General features: G+C 42.3%; 1 protein-coding gene across 3 annotated transcripts in view; it reads left to right on the forward strand.

Moving 5' to 3' along the window:
- Positions 1–18,518, forward strand: part of rbm7 (RNA binding motif protein 7) — a 65,590-nt gene that overhangs the window by 40,292 nt on the left and 6,780 nt on the right. For 2 of the 3 annotated variants that reach the window (XM_072593167.1, XM_072593169.1), the window contains exons 3-4: positions 14,429–14,591; positions 16,893–16,986. In XM_072593167.1, coding sequence (XP_072449268.1) covers positions 14,429–14,591; positions 16,893–16,986 — 257 coding nt within the window. Of the gene's footprint in view, positions 1–13,620; positions 13,976–14,428; positions 14,592–16,892; positions 16,987–18,518 lie in introns of those variants that run through there. The other variant, XM_072593168.1, reaches the window with a different exon arrangement.

The raw sequence follows: 18,518 nt of genomic DNA on the forward strand, positions 1-18,518 counted from the left end.
CATGAGTGAATGGGGAAAGAGAGGTGGCAAGTGAACAGGGTGAGCAAGATGCTGTGATATAGGGTAAATGAGATGTCAAGTGAGGTGGGAGAGTGAGATTCCAACTGAAGTAGCAGAAAAAGGTTCGATCAAAGGAAAGGAAAACGCTGAATTAAGGATGAAAATGAGATGCTGACTTTATGAGAGTGAATACGCCATACGAAGGAGAAGAATGAGAACTCAAGTCAAGAGGAAAGTAAGTCGCTTGTTGAATAGAGAAAGCAAGATGCTGGGTGAAGTGGAGATGTAAATATTGAGTCAAGGACAGTGAGACAACGTGCAAAGGAAGAGAATGAGAAGACGAATGAAGAGGAAAGTGATTCGCCAAGTGTATAGAGAGAGCACGAGATGCCGAGTCAGATGGTAATTGAATACAGAGTGAAGGAGGATAGCACCACTTTAATTGATGGAGAAGAGTGAGTCTCAGGCTGAAGGAGAAGAGCGAGGCATTACGAGAAGCAGCGCAAGATGCCGAGTTAAGAAGTAGAGCAAGGCCACAAGTTTCAGTGAAGTGTAACACCAGGAGAAAGGAGAGAGAGTAACTCTGAGTGAACATGGATGGTAAGATGCCATGAGGAGAGATTAATGAGACACTGATCGAAGGAGAGTGAGGTGTCATGTGAAATGTGAGAGCGAGACACTGAGGAAAGGAGGAGAATGAAATGAGAAGTGAAAGGGCAGGGCAAGACACTGAGAAGGAGGAATATGAAAGGCACAGTTAAAGTGTACAGTGAGACACAGAATGAAGAGGGTAAGATGTTGAGCTGCGGAGGACAGCGAGATGCCAAATCAAAGGATGAAGTTCATTGATGATTGAAGGAGAGCGAAATATGGAGTGAAGAGGGAGAGCAAGAGACTGAATGAAGTGGGACAGCAAGACATGACATGAAGGAGGGGAAAATGCTGAATGAAGGGTCTACATGAGGTACTGAGTCAAGGAGAGTCAATGACTTCCCTGTGGAGATTGCGGAGCACCTGATTTCTTGGCGTAGACCTGGCAGAGAATCTCACTTACACCCTCAACACCAGCTCCATGGCGAAGAAAGCCCAGTAATGCCTCTACTTTCAGCACAGGCTCCCCATCCTCACCACATTCTGCAGAGGGTTCATTCAGTGTGCGTTAGTGCCTCATTCGGGAATTGCACCATTTCGGTTTGGAAGACCCCACAACAAATAGTGAGGAGAGCTGAGAAGATCATTGAGGTCTCTCTTCCCTCTATACAGAAGTTTACACCACACACTGCATCCAAAGGCTAACAGCATTGTGGAAGACCCCACACATCCCTCACTCAAACTCTTCTCCCTCCTACCATCTGGCATTCGGTCTTTCGCGGTCAGACTGTGCAACAGTTTCTTCCTCCAAACCGTTAGCCTCCTTAACACAGTAAGATCGGACTCCTTCCCATCTGAAAGTCTTTACACGACTTCAAATTGCTGCTAGAAAAAAACATATTATTTGTCATTCTTCTATTGCACTGTAACTTGCATGTTTTCACTTCTGCACTTTATGCCATGTCCTGCCTTGTTTTTTTACTGTATCATTTGTATACGGTAGAAATGACAAATAAAAAGCTACTCTACTGTACTGTAACCAGGTGAAGGAAAGCGAGACACAAAGTGATGGAGGGAATGAGATACCGAGTGAAAGCGAACACAATGTGTAGAATGCGGGTGAGAGGACGAGTGAAGAGGAAATTGAGTAACCAAATGAATAGTGTGTGCGAGACACCATGTGAATGGGGAATTTAGATACTGAGTAAAGGAGTATAATAAGACGTTGAGTGAAAGGGAGAGTATGACATGAGTGAACAAGGCGAGCAAGTTGCCATAAGAAGAGGTAAATGAGATACTGATTAAATGGGAGCCAAACACTGAGCCAAGGATTGAAGTGAGTTGCTTGTTGAATAGAGAAAGCAAATGCCGAGTGAAGTGGACATTGAAATACTGAGCCAAGGAGAGCAAAACAACATGCAAAGGAGAAGAGGAAGAAGATGAGTCAAGAGGAATGGGAGTCACCAAGTGAAGAGAGAGCTTTTTGTTGAGTGAATTGGTGATGGAAGCTTCAGAGTGAAGGAGGATCGTAAGACTTTGAGTGAAGGGGAAGAGTGAAGGAGGAGAGAAAGGCATTAAGAAGAGTGAGATGCTCAGTGAAGAGGTAGAGCACGAGCACAAGTGATGGACAAAATGTGACACTGAGTGAACGGAGAGAGAGTGACTCTGTGTGAACAGGCAGAGCAAAATGCCGTGAGATGGGAAAAATGGAGAGTGAAATGCCATGTGAAAAGGGAAATGGAGAAACAGGAATGGAGGAGAATGAAACAACAAGTGAAAGGGCAGGGCAACACACTGAGAGAAGGAGGAAAACTCAAGGCCAAGTGAAACGGCACTGCAAGAGACTGAGAGAAGGAAAATGTGAGATGTTGAGTGACGGAGGAAAGTGAGATGCCATAAGAACAAGAAAGTGTTGCCGATTGAAGGAGAGTGAAACACCAAGTGAAGAGGGAGATCAAGATACCGAATGAAGTGGGCTCTCAAGACCTGAAGTGAAGGAGAGCAAGATGCTGAATGAAGAGTTTATGTGAGATATTGAGTGATGGATACTGAGTAATCAGGTGAAGAACAGTAAGACACTGAGTGAATCAAGGAGTGAGATTCCAAATAAAGGAGAGCAAGGCACCGAAAGATGGGTGAGAGTGAGACATGGAGTGAAGGAGGGAATGAGTTGCTGAGTGAAGAAGAATGAAGTAAGTGTAGGATGAGAGTGAGAAAATGAGTCAATAGGAAAGTGAGTTGGAAAGTGAACAGAGAGCATGAGATGCCATGTGTAGGGGATACTGAGTGAAGTGATAATAGCGAGATGTTGAGTGAAGTGGATAGTATGACACTGAATGAACAAGGAGTCCAGGATGTCATAGGAAAAGAACGTGAGATGTCAATTGAAGGAAAGCAAGACATTGAGTGAAAAGGGATAACAAGATACCAAATGGAAAAGCAAGAGGTGAAGTGCAGGAGAGCAAAATGTTGAAAGTAAGTTACTTGAGATGCTGAGTGATGGAAATTAACAGAGTAAAGGAACATGAGATAGCAAGTGAAGGAGGGAGTGAGATGCAGTGAGAAAGAGAGCAAGGTACCAAGTGAAGGAAAAGAGCAAGACACTGAGTGAAAGAGGAAGTGAGATTCCAAGTGAAGGAGTATGAGATACATGTTGGATGAGAGTGAGAAAAAGAATCTAGAGGAAAATAAGTCGCCAAGTGAATAGGGAGAGTAAGATACTGAGTGAAATGGAGACTGAGATACCAAGTGAAATGGAATAGCAAGACGTGAGTCAAGGAGGGAGTGTGACACTGAGTGAAGAGGGAGAGTAGGATGCCATGAGAAGGAGTAAGTGAGATACTGAATGAAGGAGAGCAAGGCACCAAGTGAAAAGAGGTGAGCAAGATATTGAGAGAAAGTGGAGATTGAGGTACTGAGTGATGGGGAGACACCGACCATGTGAAGCAGGGAGTGACCTCCTGAATGAAGGTGAATGAGTCACCAAGTGAAGGAGGGAGTGATATACCAAGTAAAGGAGAGAAAGATACCGAATGAAGGAGGGAGTGAGGTGCCAAGTAATGGAGAGTGAGATCCCGAGTGAAGGATGGAGTGAAATACCAAGTGAAGTGGAGTGAGATGCCATATGAATTAGGAGAGTAAGGAGACAAGATAAAAGGAATTTAAGTCCCCAAGTGAATAGAGAGCTTGAGATGTCAAGTGAAGGGGAGATTGAAATCCCGAGTTCTCTTTGTTCTTTGTTAAGGAGAATAGCAGGATGTTGACTAAATGTGGAGAGTGAGATATCAAGTTAAAGGGGAGAGTGTAACAGTACTGTGCTTTTATATGAAATGTGTTCCATCCTGTTTTGCCTGCAGAGAGACGTTGCCACAATAGTGTGTTTATAGGATGTTGTGGATATTAGAACTGTTGAGGAGTTATAGTGAAATAAGACATTATATTATGATGTATTTCAATAGAGTTAGTTATTGTAAAAAAAATTGTGTTTTGTTTTAAGCTTAGTGGTGGATCATTTAAATTCCATATACACAGTGACTTCCACTTGCCTTTAAATAAATATAAAAGTTAGGGTCTAGTTTTGTCTCCTTACTACATTTTTTTGTGTGAAGGTGGGGGTGTCTTGTCTGGTCCACAGCAAAATTGGTGATTTGTCCAAATGGAAATCTCTGATTCCAGTTTTGGTTTCGGAATATTGGACCAAGAGATATCGAGTAGTGAGAGTTGATCGCAACAAATGTTGCAATCAGTTGGTGAAACTGGGGTGTGCTTTGTGTAGTAATGGCTCTTACAGTGGCTGTGAGTTCCTGGGTGTGGAGGAAGTCACTTAGGTTGGTTTACAGAAGGTGAATAAGACAAAAGTTTTGGATTTGGCAGGCAAGCTGATGTTGGAGTTGCCTGTGTTTGTGAGGAAAAGGGAGATAATTGTTGCGAAAACTCAGTATTTCCAATTGCCAGAATAGAATTGCAATTATTAGAAATGTATGAAGTTCTAATAGCAAATGACACAGCTTGAATAGGAGGAAATGGCAAAGGAGAAAGAAAGCGAAGCAAAACCAAAAGAGAGAGAGATAATTGCAGCAGAACAAAGAGCAAAAAAATGAAATCAGCTTGAAAATGAAAATAAAATGAATCAGTTTGAGCTAACACTAAAAGCAGAGGATGTCAAGTGAAAAAGAACAAATCGCCAAATGAAGGGGCAAAGTTAGATGCTGAGCAAAGGAGAGTGAGAAGAAAGTCAAAAGGAAAGTGAGTCATCTTGAGAAGACATTGAGTGAAGAGGTTGAGAAAGACCATGAGTAAAGGGCTAGCAAGATACGGTGAGAAAGTGAAAATGATATGCCAATTGAAGCAGAGCAAGATACTGAGTGAAGTAGGAGAACAAAATGTGAAGTTAAGCAGAGCAAAGTGCCAAGAGAAAGGGGAAAGTCATATGCTGAGTGAAGGAGACTGAAATGCCGAATGATGAAGACCGAGACAGCATGTGAAGGAGAGTGAGAAGTTGAGTGAAGAGGAATGAGAGTCCCATTTTAAAGAGAGAGCAAGATACCAAGTGAAGCGAACTTTGAAATACCAAGTGAAGAGAGATAGCAATAGAGTCAGAGAGATGTACAGTACAGAATCAGATCCTCAGTCCAACTCGTCCATGTTAACCAGATATCCTAATCTAATCTAATCCCATTTGCCAGCACTTGGCCTATATCCCTCTAAACCCTTCCTATTCGGAAACCCATCCAAATACCTTTTAATTGCCAATCTCTACCACTTCCTCTGGCAATTCTTAGATGCACCACCCTCTGTGTGAAAAAGTAGCACCTTAGGTGCCTTTTATATTTCGCACCTCTCACCCTAAAGCTGTGACCTCCAGTTCTGGACTCATCCACCCCAGGTAACAGACCTGTTTATCCTATCCATGCCTCTCATAATTTTACAAACCTTTATAAAGATCACCCCTCAGCCTCCAACTCTCCAGGGAAAGCAGCCCTGGCCTGTTCAGCCTCTCCCTGAACCCTTGCACACAATATTCCAGAAGTTGCCTAATCAATATCCTGTACAGCCACAATATGACCTCCCAATTCCTGTAAATACTTTGACTGAAGGAGAGAGTGAGACTCAGAGTGAAGGAGGTGGTAACGGAAAGATAAGAGTCAGACGCTTAATGACGAGGTCTAGCAAGGCCATGAGTGAAGGACGAAATGTGATGCCAAGTGAAGGGAGAGAGATGCTGAGTGAACAGGGAGAGCAAGGTGCTGTGAGATGGGGAAATTGAGACATCAATTGAAGGAGGGTGACACTTCAAGTAAATGTGTAAGTGAAACACTGAGTGAAAGGACAGAGCAAGACACTGCGTGAAGGAGGAGAGCAAGATGCTAAAGGAAAGGAGGGAGTGAGGTGCTGAGTGAAGGAGAACAAAACACCAAATGAAGAGGAAGAGCGAGATACTGAGTAAAGTGCGAGAGCAAGACATGAAGTGAAAGAAAACAAAATGATGAGTGAAGGTGTGAAGTGAGATCCTCAGTGAAGAGGAGTGAATAACTCGGTGAATGAAAGTGAGACACCAAATGAAGGAGAGAGTGACATGCTGAATGGACAGCAAGATATCAAGTGAATAAAGAGGGCGTTTTATGGTAAGGAGGAAATGAGATGCTGATTAAATGAGAGCAAGACACCAAAGGAAAGGGGAAGATAGAGGGTGTAAGTTGCCGAGTGAAGGAGATTAACATGTCAATTAAAAGGAATGAGTGAGATGCTAAGTGAAGGGGGAGAGTGAGACATTGAGTGAAGAGGGAGAGCAAGATAATGCAAGAAGGGATAAGAGGAGGATGCTGAGTCCACTGTTTTCCAGTATGTTTGTTTTCATTACAGATTTCAAGCCTCTGCATTATTTTACCTTTAGAATAAAAATCAGTCATGAATACACCAGTTTAGCCAACTGTTTAAATACCAAACCATTATTTGGGTATATATTCAGTCGATGTGAAAACTGAATGGTTAACATTGAAGTCAGGTTTTGAAGAGCTAGAAAAGACGAGTTTTGTTTTAAAACTTCAGGGAGGTCTTTCAGACCCCTTTCAACAATAGTGATTGGACTAACAAGATGAAATATTTTGGGCCAGTTTTAAAGAGCTGCAATACAGTTGTGAAGTAAATGTTGTCTGATACTGGACTGTTGGTGCAGAATCATGATTAAGCTAAATTTGATTTGCTTGGTTTGAGAAAAGGCTGCACATTTAAAATAAGATGAAAATAAAAGATGAAAATAAGGATGCAGACTTTATTTTGATACTTTGGAGTGACTGGAATTTAGGTGAACTTGTTAAAACAGTAGGCTAGTTGAAATATGGAACTTTGTATGGGAGAGAAAATTGAACAGTGGAGGTTGTAAAATGAGAGAGTATTTTCAGTTCTGTTGGTAGTGATGTTAGTTAAGGTCTCAGCACAGACAATGGAAGCACTGGAATACACAGAGTGAGTTTCAAAAATGATGGAGTCTTTTTAGCAGAAAATTTAAGAGGAAACAAGTAAGCTAAGGGTTCAGAAGGTTACTGAGATTGTGGTCATAGGGAAGGCTCTTCTAGTTGGAGGGACCTAAGATCTGTGGATTAGCTAATGTTAAGATGAAGTTTTTTCTGCTTTTAAACAAATTGGTTAGTAAGACTTGGAAAAATTTCTCATACTTTGGAAATGTGCCCTCAAGAAATGCCACTATCCTTACATCAGGAAAGCAGGTTTTCCCTTTGGCCGACTCCATGATCATGTCTGGAAACAGCATGGCACTTAGATAAAGATTAAAATCAAATTGGAACAGACTGTTCTTACTGCCAGTTGTTTGATGCAGAACCCTGCTCTATTATAGGCACCATTAAAGCTCTGCATTGCTTTTCCCAAAGACATCTGAGGTCCATCATGTGAATCTGATGGCAAGAAAAAAACCAAAATCAGTGAAATTTGTCATTGCACTGAGCTCAAAAGCACGGACACCATCCTCCGGAAAATGCCATGGTCTCTTGCAGATTACTGCTGGGTCCCCAAGCAGATTACTTTGAGTGTTGTCTCAGACCAAACAGCATTTAGGTGATTATCACAAATCAACCAAGGCCCCCTCAAAAAACTTGCAGACTGCTGCACTGCAGATGTCTCTTGGGAAAACACTATAACTGATTAGTGCATAGCTCGGTCAGGATTGAAGCACTGAAGTCAGCAGAGTTTGTATGCTGGTACTTGTGAACATTGGTTCTGCATTTGTGAGTTTACAGTCAAATTATTTGGTTAACAAGATAATTATAAAATAGTACATCATGGACAGAAATGGTCCATTGTACCTACACTGGAAGAGGAGCCAGGATGGATTACAGGTGTGTAGATTCTTAACCAAACTTACTAAAGGTGAGAAAATGTTACTAAGTATGCGTTTTATCTGTTCAGATCTAGGAATGTGTTTTGTTTTGTTTGCCCAGGAGAATGAAAAATGTCACTCCATGGACTGGAATATTCTAGACCTGAAATTCTGCACATTCTCTGTCAGTATAACATGATAGACATGCTTTCCTTTCTTTGACCCACCTGCATTTTATCATAGAAATCCCACAGTATGGAAGGAGGCCATTTGCTCTGAAGAACACCTTACCCTGGACCCTTAACCATCTACCGTAACTCACATTCAGCATGACCAATCCACCTAATCTGTGCATCTTTGGACCGTAGGAGGAAACCAAGGCACTGAAGAAAACCCACACATCGGGAGAACATGCAAACTCTACACAGACACCCAGGGCTGCAATCAAACACATCCGGGTGCTGTGAGGCAGCAGTATGAACCACTGAGCAACTGTGCAACTCACAGAGCCTATTACACCAGAGTAGCTTTGCTCCTTATTCTGGACTCAAGTTATGTTCTATTGGCTTGCCAAATTGCCAGGACAGATTTGTGTTCAGTTTATTATGACATGGTGGTGAACCCTGCTAAACCAAACACCCAGAAAAGCTTACCTCGCCTTGTAATCTGTTAAAATATAAGTACCAGAGAACTCCCAAATTCCACTACTTAAAGAAAATATTAATTTTTTTTTACTTTAAAAGTGAACATTAAACAACAACTATCCACAACTGTAAGCCCCTTTCTTTTAACTGCTTATTACCTGCCTCCAACTCTATAACAATGTGATGTTCCAATAAGAAATTTATTAAAATTACATCAACCTAATTTACAAACCACAAGGCTGCTGTCATCTTCGGTATCTTTCTTTTTCTGGCTGAAGATCTCCCTGGATGGTCATCTTTTTACTGCAAATTTGATAGAGAGTGTTTCCTAATTTATTGGGTCCCTCTCAATGACAGTTGCTGTCTCTCTTAATTTTTAAAATGCATTTTATACTCCCAACATCAGGTCATCTCATTGGTTCGATGTTGGCAAAACAATAAATTCAAACTTGTTTTTTAGTAAATTGATACCAAAGTGAGTTTTAGTATCCTGGGGCATAATTTAAACTGGTTAAATTTGGATTGTTGTCAAAACAGCAAGTAAAACTCTGGTATCCATTTCACAGCCAAATTTTACATATTTTTGATTTTCCAGTACACTCTTAGACTGCCATCTTGTCATATATACAGATGCTTGTAATCTCTCAGTTCAAAACAGCATTCACTTTCTCTTAAAGGTGCAGTACACACCTTGAATTTCATAACAAGGTCCAATATGCACACATTTCACAAGAATGTTTAGGCTCATTTTTGGTAGAATCCTTGGAATTTAGATCACAGTAGAACATACTGTGCCATTAATGTGACAACCCATGTACAAATTATCAAGGTTTGCCATGCTGTTCAGTGTTTAATGTTTGTTGCTGACTAAAGAATTTCCAGCCCCTACAGTTAAAATTTCAAAAATAAACACAAAATTCTGAAAATACAGTGCAGTTTGTCTGTGGAGAGAGAAAAACAGTTATTATTTCAGGTTGTGACCCTTCATTCCTACTGCTGTCGGAATAACCAAGCAGAAGCAGGAATGCAGTTGGAGTAATGTCAAAGGAAAAGAAATAGGGAACAAATTAGAAGATTAATTGGGAGGGGTGGAAAGTACAGAGGAGACACTTTGGAACGGGGAGAAATGAGGAGCAGTATTTTGAGCAATAATTGAGCGATGCATCTGTTGGTGGGGAAAGGGTAGAAAGGAATGCTTGAATAACATCACTGTGATCTTTGTGGGATTGGATTGATTTTGGATTAATCGTTGGGGGATAAGGAGAAAAATGTTCAATTAGTGTCTAAGGATGTGTAGCCTAGGTGGATTAGCCATGGAAAATCTAGGTTATGGGTAAGGGGGTGGATCTTGGTGGCATGCTGTGTGGAAGGGTGGTGTGGACTCGATGAGCCAAATGGCCTGCATCCACTGTAGGGATTCTGTGATATGATTCTAATGTGTGTCAGCTTAACTAGAAATGGAAAAAGATCACTTTGAATTAGGTTGTTGAAAGCTAAGTTATTTTACACAATTCTGAATTTGCTGCCTTTGCCCTTGCATGATAATCCCATGGTGAATAAAACAAGATTAAAAACTCCTCTCAGAATTATTTTCAGAAATAAATTGGTTTGATTTTTAATTTTTTCAAAACTTGTAATGGAGTCATTTGCAATAAAGTTGAGGGATGTATCTTCTAAAAGACAGGAAGTTGTTATGATTGTTTAACTGTAGATTCCAAAACATTGGAAATGCAGTAACATAAAGTGCAAGAGCTCAAAAATAACTGGGGTTCAAGAAATGTAACTGTTATACAGTTGACTTAATGAGAGTAATTTGGTGAAAATTTACTCAATATTAAAGAGATTAGATAAGGTAGGTAGGATGAACCGATGACAAGGAATCATAAAATTAGAGCATCTCAGGTCTGAAATTTGGGAATACCTGTCTGTACAAAAAATGCAGTTGTCAATTTTTAATTTGAAGTCTGACCTTAATAGATTTTTATTAATCACTTATATTAAGAGGCTTTATTTGGCAATCAGTGCAAGACAGATCAGCTGCGATCTGAATAATAGTACAGTTTGACTTGAAGTAACATATTTGGGTGTGCCTTAGAATGAAGAGAAGATTACCCTGGTTTAAGTTTAGAATTTGGCAGTCCCCTCTTCCATGGTTATGTTAGAGCCCGCGTGTCTTTGGAGAGGTAGCATGTAGTGTCCACCAACACCCTTGAGCTGTCCGGGGAGAGGTGGATACCGCAGGGAGTGGAGTATTATTTTCCCGTCCAACTCTATTTTGATTTAATCCCTGCCCTCCCCTTCACTGTTTGATCACAGAGCATTGCCCTTTGATGTGAAGGGCATTACTTGTCACTGGCCACTTCGGTGTTTCCTTTCTTCTTGGTGGTGGAAATTGAATAAAGTTTTGTCCATCTATTGTCTTTCATTGTGTCTCACGCTTGCACACACACAACATGGATATTGGGGAACATATAAGCCTAACAGCGGTAGTAAATTAAAAAAAAAATAGAATTTGGCAGTAATTGTGATTATTTAGGGCTATAGTGGCTCAGTGGTAACGTCCCTTCCTCTGAACCAAAGGGCTGAGTTCAAAGTTGAAAAGTGTGGTGCTGGAAAAAGCACAGCCGGTCAGGCAGCATCTGAGGAGCAGGAGAACCCGCGTTTCAAGCATAAGCCCTGCATCAGGAATGAGGGCTGTGGCCCAAGGGGGCTGAGAGATATATGGGAGAGGGGTGGGGTTGGGGGAAGATAGCTGCGAATGCAATAGGTAGATGAAGGTGACAGGTCAGAGAGGAGGGTGGAGTGGGTGGGTGGGAAGGAAGATGGACAGTTCAAGAGGGTGGTGCTGAGTTACAAGGTTGGATCAGGGATAAGGTGGGGAGAGGGGAAACAAGGAAACAGGTGAAATCCACATTGCTCCTGTGTGGTTGGAGGAGGCCAAGGCGGAAGATGAGGCGTTCTTCCTTCAGGTGTCGGGTGGTTAGGGTTATCAGTGGAGGAGGTCCAAGACTGGCATGTACTTGGTGGAGTGGGAGGGAGAGTTAGTGTTCGGCCACAGGGAGGTGGGGTCATTTACTGCATGTATCCCAGAGATGTTTCTCTGAAATGTTCTGCAAGTTGGCATCATGTCTCCCCAATGTAGAGGAGACCACATCAGGAATCATGGACACATAGATGATGTGAGTGGAAGTACAGGTATATCTCTCAAATGTGGAAGGATCCTTTGGGGCCTTGGAACAGATGTTGGGGTAAGGGGTGATGTGGGTGCAGGTTTTGCACTTCTTGTGGTAGCAGAGGCAGGTGCTTGGGAGTGGTGGTCAGGTTGGTGGAGGGTGTAGATTGCACAAGGGAATTGTGGATGGAATGGTGTTTCCAGAATCCTTGGTGGTGGAGTCTAAGTGGCAGAAAAGGCAGAGGATGATGATGCGATGTATCCGGAGATTGGTAGGGTGGAAGGTGAAGACCGGGGTGGGGGGGTGGTCTGTCGTTGCGATTGGAGGTATGGGGTTCAAGGGTGGAAGTGGAGGAGATGTGCAGGAGGGCATTGACGACTACATGGGAGGGGAAATTGTGGTCTTTGAAGAAGGAGGCCATGTGGAATGTTCTCTAATGGAATTGGTTCTCCTTGGAGCAGAAGTGGCGGAGGATTTGGGAATAAGGAATAGCATTCTTACAGGAGACAGGGTGGGAGGAGGTATAGTCCAGGTAGCTATGGGAGTTGATGGGTTTGTAGTAGATGTCCATGTTGAGTCGTTCGCCAGAAATGGAGATGGAGAGGTCCAGATGAACTTGAGGTCAGGATGGAAGACGTTCGTGAAGTTGATGAACTGGTCAACCTTGTAGAAGCATGAGGTGGCACCGATACAGTCAGCAATGTAACACAGGAATATGTAGGGAATGGTGCTAGTGTCTCTGTGGAAGATGGACTGTTCCACATACCCGTGTGGTTCGAGGGTCCCAAGGCAGATGAGGAAGCATTCTTCCTCCAGAATCAGGCGATTAGAGATTGACAGCCCAGGAATTGCATGTCCTTAGCAGAGTGAGAGGAGTTATGCCAGATCCAAACTTCTAACTTGACACTGCCCTCTTGAACTGCCCTACCTGTCCATCTTCCTTTCCATCTATTCGCCTCACCCGCTTCTCCAACTATCATCTTTCCCATCTTCATCTATTACATTCCCAGCTACGTTTTCCACCCACCCCCTCCCATTTTTCTCTCAGACCTCCTGGACCACAAGCCTCATTCCTAATGAAGGGTTTATGCTTGAGATGTCAATTCTCCTGTTCCACGGATGCTGCTTTCCCAGCACTGCAATTTTTTACTCTAATTTCCAGCACCTGCAGCTCTCACTTTCTCAGGGCTGAGTTCAAGACCAATCTGCTCTAGAGGGTGTGATAACATCACAGATTGATGAGAATAATGGAGCAGGCTTGAAAGACTAAACCATTCCTGTTTATATTTCTTTTCAGGACTAATAATTATTTCCCAAATTATCAGTTTTCCAAAGTTGTTCATCAATTTATGTTAGTTTTCTAGGTTGGTATTAATGAACTGCAGATAGAATTACCTATAAACTATTGAATGCAAGGACTTGATTTTGAACTTGATTGTAGCACAGTTGCTCAGTGGTTAGCACTACTGCTTCACAGTGTCAGGGATCTGGGTTCGAGTCTCACCTCAGACGGCCCGATGTGAGGAGTTTGCACGTTCTCTCTGTGTGGGTGTGCTCTGGTTTCCTCCCACAATGCAAAGATGTCTAGGCTGGGTGAGTTGGCCATTCTAAATTGCCTGTAGGGGAATGGGTCTGGGTGGGTTACTCTTTGGAGGGTGTATGTTGGGCTGAGGAGCCTATTTCCACATTGTAGGTAATCTATCAAATTTAAAACTACATTACTTTAAACTGGTGATTTGGTGGTGGGTCACACTAAAAAGAAGTGTTTGGCATTCTTTTTATATCAAATATTAACTATGACATAGGCCGGGATCTGAAATCTAAATTTGCGAGGCCAAAGTGAAGGTGGAGAGGGAGGGTGGCGGGGCGGAATTGAGCTCGGAAGACGGCTGGAATGGCGCGACACCTCCACGGTAGACTAAAGGGGTGGAAGTGGACACCGACGCTGGCTGTAAAGGGCGGAACTAAGGCCCGAGAAGGACGTTGACGGAGCGGAAGTGAACCCTCAAGGAGATTGTAGCGGGGCGGAAGTGAGGTCGGCAGTGGAACGAGCGGGACTGAAGGCGCTTGAAGTGTAATCCGGGGCCGAGTTTAGTTTAGTTTGGGGGGGGAAAAGGGGTGGATGTTAATTTGAAACTACCATGGGGATATCGAATGATGCGGATACAACGCTGTTCATCGGGAATCTGGATCAGAGAGTAACGGAGGAGCTTCTATTTGAATTATTCCTGCAGGTGGGTCTTGGCCTAGTCAGGCCTTGGGCGGGATTGAACTTGTCTCCGCTCTTTCCTCAGAAACTGTTCCTTTCGATTTTCAATCCTGTTTTTTTTTGTCTCAGCTTTTACTGGATCAGTTTGAAGTCATTGCCGTTTAATGAAGTGGTTAAGTTGCTTTTGTGCAGCCATCAGCAGAAAGTGAATCTGAAATTGAATTAGAACAGCCGCGTGTTTCATTCATGCTCTACAACTTCAATTACTTTCATTTATGAGATACTTCAGAGCAAACTATCTGTTTATAGTTTGCGTAATTTTTAGCAGCCCGGTTTGTTCAAAATTCCCCAACTTCACTCTTTGGGTCTAATGTAATTCCCCAGGCACTTTTTCAAAATGCATGTTTTTCTCCTTTTTCGCTACCTGATTGGAAATGTAAGTATCCTCCCTCATTTCCTTTTTTTTCTGCTTTGCCAGTCTGGCCCACTCCTCGCCGTAAAGATCCCCAAGGACAAGGATGGAAAATCAAAGCAGTACGCGTTCGTGCATTTTAAACATGTGGAGTCCGTCCATTATGGGAAAAACTTACTGAATGGAATACAACTCTACGGGAAGGCTATTAAGATACAGTTCAGATCAGGTAAGTTCAGAAAACTTGAATTGCAGCAGTTTATTTCCTGCCTCGTCGGGTGATAACTTGAATTCCAATAGACATTTTTCATTTCTGGTCTGCTTGCTTTCATGTCATATGTTTTTAATTTGTCACTATGTTTTTCCCAGTCAGGGAGAATGTAAATCTGTTCCAAGTTTGCTTTTTGAACTTATTGCAAGAAAGGGAGATAATTGGTATCTCTATTGGCACCTAGTAGGAAAACCATTAACTTATGAAGATGTTAGATAAGATAGAAGCAGGGCGGTTGTTTTCACTGCTGGGTGAAAGTAGAACTGGGGGACATAGCCTCAAAATAAGGAGGAGCAGATTGAGGACTGAGTTGAGGATGAACTTCTTCACCCAAAGGATTGTGAATTTGCAGAATTCCCTGCACAGTGAAGCAGTTAAGTCTGACTTGTTGAAATTTTTTTTAAGGCAAAGATAGATTTTTGAACAGTAAAGGAATTGTGGGTTGTGGTGAGCAGGCAGGAAAGTGGAGCTGAGTCCACAAAAAGATGAGCTTTGATTTTATTGAATGATGGAATAGGCTTGATGGGCCAGATGGCCTACTACTCCTATTTCTTATGTTCTTCAGTGGCCAGGACACTTTTGACACAGATTTTGCAAATACTAAACTTCATTTTACTAATGGCTCAATCTGAAAAAAAGGTTGAATTCCGTGTATCTATTTTGGAACCAATTTTGACTTTGTCAGATGAAAAATCGTATTTCAGCATGCACACGCTAAACTTTTAAATACAGATAATAGGTTTTGAGCTTTCTTCCTGGTAGAAACAGTTGCTTGATCTGGTGGCTGTCAATTGTTCTGTGATATCGCTGTCGCTGTTAACTATCAGTGGATACATAAGACCATAAGACATAGGAGTGGAAGTAAGGCCATTCGGCCCATCGAGTCCACTCCGCCATTCAATCATGGCTGATGCGCATTTCAGCTCCACTTGCCAGCGTTCTCCCCGTAGCCCTTAATTCCTCTAGACAACAAGAACCTATCAATCTCGGCCGTGAAGACATTTAGCGTCCCGGCTTCCACTGCACTCCGTGGCAATGAATTCCACAGGCCCACCACTCTCTGGCTGAAGAAATGTCTCCGCATTTCCGTTCTGAAATGACCCCCTCTAATTCTAAGGCTGTGTCCACGGGTCCTAGTCTCCTCGCCGAACAGAAACAATTTTCTAGCATCCACCTTTTCAAAGCCATGTATTATTTTGTACGTCTCTATTAGATCTCCCCTTAATCTTCTAAACTCCAACGAATACAATCCCAGTATCCTCAGCCGTTCCTCATATGCTAGACCTGTCATTCCAGGGATCATCCGTGTGAATCTCCGCTGGACACGTTCCAGTGCCAGTATGTCCTTCCTGAGGTGTGGGGACCAAAACTGGACACAGTACTCCAAATGGGGCCTAACAAGAGCTTTATAAAGTCTTAGTAGTACATCTCTGCTTTTATATTCCAACCCTCTTGAGATAAGAGACAACATTGCATTCGCTTTCTTAATCACAGACTCAACCTGCATGTTTACCTTTAGAGAATCCTCGACTAGCACTCCCAGATCCCTTTGTGCTTTGGCTTTATTAAGTTTCTCACCATTTAGAAAGTAGTCCATGCTTTTATTCTTTTTGCCAAAGTGCAAGACCTCGCACTTGCTCACGTTAAATTCCATCAGCCATTTCCTGGACCACTCTCCCAACCTGTCTAGATCCTTCTGTAGCCTCCCCACTTCCTCAGTACTACCTGCCTGTCCACCTAACTTCGTATCATCGGCAAACTTCGCTAGAATGCCCCCGGTTCCCTCATCCAAATCATTAATATATAATGCGAACAGCTGTGGCCCCAGCACCGAACCCTGCGGGACACCGCTTGTCACCGGCTGCCATTCTGAAAAAGAACCTTTTATCCCAACTCTCTGCCTTCTGTTAGATAGCCAATCCTCAATCTATCCCAGCAGCTCACCTCGAACACCATGGGCCCTCACCTTGCTCAGCAGCCTCCCATGTGGCACCTTATCAAACACAGGTTAATGCTGAAGATAATTTTAGATGGGTTAATTGCAGTGTCAATGCTTTTTAAGCAGTTGCAGAGAAAAAAGGTGATTGAAGAGAATTCACTTGGTCATGAATGGGGAGAGGCAAACTGCATGATGGATATTAATCTTAATAGAAAGCAAACTGCCATTGATTTAAGATGTCATTCCAGATGCAAGAAAGTCAAAACAGTATTAAATTTAAAATTGACAGTAATTTTCTATTTTCTGCCTTCTGTTTCTAGGGAGTGTTCATGAATCTCGGGAAGGAAGCCAGTCTCAGAATTCAACTTCTTCTTTCACTCCTCTCTATCATTCTAACCAGTTCAACAATAATCGGTATAAACATTGTTCTGTAATTGTTTAGTTGTTTTTGTTTTCAGTTCTGCATGTTGCTAACTAAGGATGTAGTCTGTTTGCTGCTTTAGACTCTTAAAAAGAAATTGCAATGCACTTCAAGTAGGCAGAACTTGCAAGAGCTCAAAAGTTGCTTTATAGATTCTGAATATTAAAGGAGGTTTTTTTGAGGAGTTTAGAATTGCTGAGACTAAGTCTTTCAGGGCAGGAAATGAAAGCCCATACTGAATATTGACAGCATTCACTTATACTTGGGAAATTTTGGCAGTTGTGCTTTCTGTGTACATGTTAATGTGTAGATTTGTAGTTGTGCAAAAAATCTAATGGAAAATTATTCCTACAAGATGGTCTCTTAGTAGACCACTTTCAAGGCTACATTACATTGTAACTTCGATATTAAGTATAGGTTAGTGGTGACAAGAAACATTGCAATGCTAAACGTTGTCTTAAGGAGCTTAGACTATAAGAGACCATAGGACATAAGAGCAGGAATTATGCCATTCAGCCTATCAAGTCTGCTCTGCCATTCAATCATGGCTGATAAGTTTCTCAACTCCATTCTCCTGTTTTCCCACCGTAACTCTTGATCCCCCTGACGATCAAGAAATATCAATCTCTGACTTAAAAATACTCAATGACCAGGCCTACTGTGGCAGTGAATTCCGTAAATTCACCACTTTCTGTTTAAACAAATTTCTTCATATCTCTGTTCTAAAAGGTCTTCCCTGTACTCTAAGGCTGTGCCCTTAGGTCCTAGTCTCCCCCACCAATGGAAATGCCATCCCAACATCCACTCTGTCAAAGCCGTTCAGTATTCTGTATGTTTTAATTAGATCCCTCCTCGTCCTTCCAAACTCCATCGAGTATAAACCCAGAGTAGTCAAATGGTGCTGATATGATAAGCTTTTCATTCCTGGTAGCATTCTCATGAACCTCCTCTGAACACGCTGCAAAGCCAGTATATCCTTCTTGAGATTGGGGCCCAAAATTGTGCACAATACTCCAGATGTGGTCTGACCAGAACATTATGCAGCCTAAGAAGTACATCCGTGCTTTTATTTTCAAGTCTTCTCTGCCTTAATGCCATAATTGCATTTGCCTTCCTAACTACTGAGTTAACCCAAAAGTTTACATTGAGTGAATCTTTGACGAAAACTCCCAAGTCGCTCTGCAGTTCAGACTTCTGAATTTTCTCCCTATTTAGAAAATAGTCCATGTTTCTATTCTTACTAACAAAGTGCATGACCTCACACTTTCCCACGTTGTACTCCATGTGTCACTTCTTTGCCCACTCTCCTAACCTGTTCCAAATTCTTCTGCAGCCACCCTGCCTCCTCAATACCTCATGACCCTCTATCTTTGAATAGTCTCCAAAAGTAGCCAGAATGCCCTCCGTTCTTTCATCTAGATTGTTAATTGTAAAGTGAAAAGTTGTAGTCCCAACGCTGAGTCTTGCACAACAGTACTTGTCACCAGCTGCCATCCTGAGAAAGACTTTTTTATTCCCACTGTCT

Source organism: Chiloscyllium punctatum, chromosome 23 (assembly GCF_047496795.1).
Source record: "Chiloscyllium punctatum isolate Juve2018m chromosome 23, sChiPun1.3, whole genome shotgun sequence".
In the NCBI taxonomy this organism is placed as follows: Eukaryota; Metazoa; Chordata; class Chondrichthyes; order Orectolobiformes; family Hemiscylliidae; genus Chiloscyllium; species Chiloscyllium punctatum.